This window comes from Haliotis asinina, chromosome 3 (assembly GCF_037392515.1).
Source record: "Haliotis asinina isolate JCU_RB_2024 chromosome 3, JCU_Hal_asi_v2, whole genome shotgun sequence".
Taxonomy (NCBI): domain Eukaryota; kingdom Metazoa; phylum Mollusca; class Gastropoda; order Lepetellida; family Haliotidae; genus Haliotis; species Haliotis asinina.
In genome coordinates this window covers 83,738,619-83,743,330 of record NC_090282.1, presented here as the reverse complement: position 1 = coordinate 83,743,330, position 4,712 = coordinate 83,738,619, and the positions used below count along the sequence as shown (strand labels likewise).

Genomic DNA, 4,712 nt, shown 5'->3' with positions numbered 1-4,712 from the left:
GTCTTTTGATCTGTGTTCATGTACACCAAGAAGGTGCAGGCATATTGATGATGGAGGATGGTAGCACTAGACACATTCAGTGGTAATCAACCACGGATGCTAGTAGGGAACACATAGACTGGGTGGCTGTATCTCATGTTTGCAATATATTTGCTTTAAAATTGAAATGTATTTCTGCGTGTTTAGCTTATGAGACAAATCCCCATATTAGAAGGGTGGGGAAAGAGGTATGTTTACACTGCCAACAGACCAGCCACCAAGGGAAACAACTCTGCAGAAGTAATTGAGACTAACAGGTAAAGTGCAAAACAATAGACAGATATGTGTTTGTCAGTATTTTTGCTACAATTTGGCAGTGGGTAGTTTTAGTGAGTGATGGGTATTAGGTGGTCACTTCTGCTTCAACAAATAAAGCAATTCACTAACGATATTCATTTGGATGCTAATATGGTGGTTCATCCTGGATTTCAAGAAGACTATTTATTTTCACTTGGAAATAAATATTATCAGCTTGTATCTCCACAAATTCACAACACAGAAACATCTAGGTCAATACAGAATAATAAAACATACTATAAATATACACAGTTTATTTACAAGTCAAGTCATTATTCCATGCTCAAGGACATGGTTCCAATTTTGCATCTGATTGGACATTTGTCCTGGATGGGTTTGGGATGTTTGTAGGAATTATTCTGCCTTCTGCCTGGTCGTCATCACTATCAACACATCCAACACTTTCATCAGATGGATCATCACAATAGTTCTCGTCAAGGTCATCATCAATGTCCTCACCCACCCTGCACTTCTCCACAAAGTCGACTGACAGCTTCCCTTGTGCTTGTTGTCGGAGGAATGATCCTGTGATGTCCAAATCATAATCATGATACTTCAATGGGAACTAAATTTGTAGAATAATGAACACTTTTCAGAGTCTTACAATGACCTTGACCTTCTTACACATCCAACAGACATTTGAGGCGGAGAGTAAGTTATATGCATGCATAGCATGCTTAATGCCAAGGCAAAAACTATGGTGTGCCAAAATAGCTGACTATCAGTCTTTTCTACCAAAAACATGAACATTATCCTTGATTATTGACTGAGCTTGAACAAAACTTTTCCAAAGTTGCACCCTGCCCTTAGGAGGATGTAACAGGTTTCAAGTGAGTACTTTATAGATTGTTGTATTGGGACGAACAACCCCGATGTCTTTGCGGGGATACCATAATGTTGGTAACCTGAACTGAAGCTAAGGAACAAAGCTTACACACTGAACAAACACACTGAAATGTTCATATCCATGGATCCAGACACATGCAAGTTCTGATCCTTACGTGCATGTCCCTACATGTGGAACCTCTGTTAACAGTGTCTTTACAATGTGTGAGAAGGTGATCCTACAGCAACTTACGTCTCTGCCTCTCCGTGAGATACTTGAGCTCTTGTTTCTGTCGACTGTCTTCAGCGGACTGCTGCTCTGGGGTCAATCCAGATCTGGAAAAACACAATGGAGCGCTGGCATCAGCAGCAGATACTGCATCCTTCATCCAAGGCAACATTAACAATTAGAATATTGTCTTGTTTTTGAACTGTAACAAGAACTTGTGGATGGCCACAATAAAATCCAGCACTGGAGGAACATACTGGATCTGAGAAAACGTACAGACCTGGGTGTCACTGTACCAAACAATCTCAGAGCTAAGACTATCTTAAGTCCATGTTAAGGTATGGGAGTTACAGTCACCTCAGTGCTAACATTGCCTTGTGCAATGGCACCCAGGGGCTCCTTTCATGAAGCAACCTTAACTCCCATTATTAAACAATGCACTAAGGTGACTTATGATCACCTTAGTGCTTTGGGAAAGAAGCCTCTGATTCATAGGATGTGTTGATAGTACTAAATGATCTGACTGCCAATACCCATTTTATCACAGATATTACTAGACTTTCCATTTATGTTCTCTATACTGACAAAAATAAACCTGATTAACCTTGACACAATGGTGTAAACAGCTGCAGAATTACCAGATTAATGTGCTCACCGCCCCCACCCCAGTGATAATGTGTTATCGAAGGCCACTGGTCACGAATCTCCATCCCCTTTTCAGGTTTTAAATACATTTTCTCTACCAAACCTGTAGATAAGAGTTTCTTCAGTCACAGGAACAGATACAAGTAAACAGGGGATTCTGGATCTACATACAAAGGCTACCTTGTCTTTATCACCCAGGTACAAAAATATAATTTCAGCACTGCAACATCTAACAGTGTGAGTTGCTACTGTCTAAGGCAAATGTGTGCTTTGGGAACTGGTTACACAAACCAGTATGTGGTAGGTCCATATATTTGAAAAGTAAATACTGACAGTGACACTTTGAAAACACTTTGGGTGACACACCTGTTCTGTGACACTGACATGTATTCCTTCACCTGTTTCTCTGAAGATCTCTTTTTCGATGGGTCACTGATTCGAGACAACCCTTGTGAACTTACTGTTCAACAATGTCCTTCTTCTCTCCACATTTACAGCAGATCTCTCTAGCTTGTCCACAAGGAAAACAGATATTATAGTACGCTTTCTTCACTGTCTTCTCACTGCATTTAATGCTGAAAGTGAAATACAAGATATAAGCACAAAACATACAGTAACAAGGAAATTATAGAAATCACCCCATTCACTCATACTACTGTTAATTCACTGGCTTTGATGTTCCAAGAGAAAACTGCCTTTCAGCAACCCACACTTCTTGTAAGAAGTGACTAACACAATTGTGTGTTCAGACTTGCTGGCTTGGTCGATGCTTGACATTCAGTTGCATAGATTCATGCCCATGATGTCAGTCTGGTCCAGACCTGGTTTTTTTCAGACTGCTGTCATATACTAGTAGTTAAAATATTGCTAAGCATTCAATAACAAATAAAATCATCAGTCTTATTATTTTCTGACTACAACAACAGAAAACCTATATTGTGAAGGAAAACATTTGGTTTGTATACATGTCTAAGGACATGCTACACTTTTCTTGGGTGGAATGCCATGATGCAAAATACGGGACCGATTTGAGATTAATGTACATGTAAAAGAAAACAACTCAATGTATTTACACCTTACTTATATGTTTATACTTAAATCTTTTGGACTGGTCTTACTAATAAACATATAGCACATTTTAGACTATAGATCACCATGAATATGACAAATGATAAAGCACTCACAAAAAACAATTGATGGGTCTTTTATGTCGCTTAGAACAATATTTCAATTTCTTATATCAATTGAATCTATAGACATAATTTTGCATTGGAGCAAGGCATCAAGGGGACGAAAAGAATGAAAAAGAGACAATGGATCATGGTTAAGGGTAAGGCAAACAGGTAAGCCAAGCACCACCAACCATTTCTTGGGAACAGTGAGTGGTTTGTATTTTGCATATTTTATTTTCCACTCAATCTTTTCTCTGCAGCGTTGACACAAGCCTGGGAGTTTTGTTTCATTGATGCTTGCTACCTTCTTGGATTTGTTGTACATATCATTTTTGAAGGCAGATGTATTTTGATGTTTCTGCTTACGAGATCTGTTCACATTTCCCTTTTGGCTACTCATGTTTTCCTTCTACACTCAGTCTGAAAAGAGAAAAAAACAATTACAAAACATAAATCCTTTTGTGTATTTGAACAGAAAACAATTCACAATCTGATGCTAGATAAACTTCAAATAATCAAAACCTTTAACATATTTACTGATTATTATTTCACCCACTGTAATGATTCCTCTTATCCTCTGACAACATATGAAGAAGGGTCTTGCAGAATATATGATTAAATATGAATATATATGTGTAGGAAGATTGTCTACAGACATAAACAGAAATCTGTTTCATATGGATCAACTGAAATTTTTACTTTGACATTGCAGAGTCTGCAGAGTCTATTATTATATTCACATTTAGAACATACGATGGCTGGTATAAAACAAAATGTCATTGCAGTATTGCAGATATTGAATTGTCATACACAAAATACGATCATTCACCACTCGGATTTAGTACACTCCTCTTGACAAATCTTGAAAACCAATTCATTTAATTACTTAAAGGGGATCTCATCCATGTCCTCAACCTATTTGTGTAACATTGCTACCCGTCTCATTAGCTGCCATGAGATATTTCCCTGACAAATGCAGCTGAGACTGTGATCAACGTATATGCCACAATTTGGAATTATCCATAATGGTTCTTGTGTGGTTTCTGACAGTACGGACAGTTTTGTATCCATATCCTGACGGTACATACTGATACTATTTTCCAGTTATGTTTAATCATGTGCTCCTTGTGATATGAATGTTTCGCTTGTAAAATATGAATGTTCTCCAGACACTACGTACTGACAGGGTACTTAGAGACATCTGAATTGGGCCTCATGAATTGAAAAAGGGACCGAATGTGACCGAAAGTAAACAATGAACTTACCTCATTAGATCCCAAACCGAAATGTTGTCTACTTTGAATAAATTAGGAACGTTAGTGCAGAAGTTACATAGGCCCTGGTTAGGCCCCTGCGATGTAGTAAAAATAATTACACCTCAACGTCTACAAGTACTAAAGAAAACAAACACAGACGACCACCTTGCAACATGTGGTGAAAGATAACCGGAAGTTGCGCTTCGAACGGAAGTGGAAGGGCTGAACTAGGTACGGAGACAAGAGTAA

The 4,712-nt window shown here is 38.3% G+C and overlaps 1 protein-coding gene across 1 annotated transcript; it reads right to left on the bottom strand.

Moving 5' to 3' along the window:
• Positions 1–573: 573 nt before the first annotated feature.
• LOC137277157 (uncharacterized protein C9orf85 homolog) lies at positions 574–4,689 on the bottom strand. Its single transcript, XM_067808830.1, has 5 exons — positions 4,473–4,689; positions 3,399–3,627; positions 2,497–2,610; positions 1,415–1,497; positions 574–861 (listed from the first exon to the last, which is right to left on the bottom strand). The coding sequence occupies exons 2-5, from the start codon at positions 3,605–3,607 to the stop codon at positions 620–622; spliced, it is 648 nt and encodes a 215-aa protein (XP_067664931.1). The 5' UTR covers positions 3,608–3,627; positions 4,473–4,689; the 3' UTR covers positions 574–619.
• Positions 4,690–4,712: the final 23 nt, after the last annotated feature.

Excerpts from the sequence above, each read along its gene's own strand:
- LOC137277157 (XM_067808830.1), bottom strand. The coding sequence starts at position 3,607 with ATGAGTAGCCAAAAGGGAAATGTGAACAGATCTCGTAAGCAGAAACAT. Across the intron at positions 2,611-3,398 it reads CTCACTGTTCCCAAGAAATG|CATTAAATGCAGTGAGAAGA; the intron begins GTTGGTGGTGCT and ends TTTCACTTTCAG. Across the intron at positions 1,498-2,496 it reads AAGAAGGACATTGTTGAACA|ATCTGGATTGACCCCAGAGC; the intron begins GTAAGTTCACAA and ends GTGTTTTTCCAG.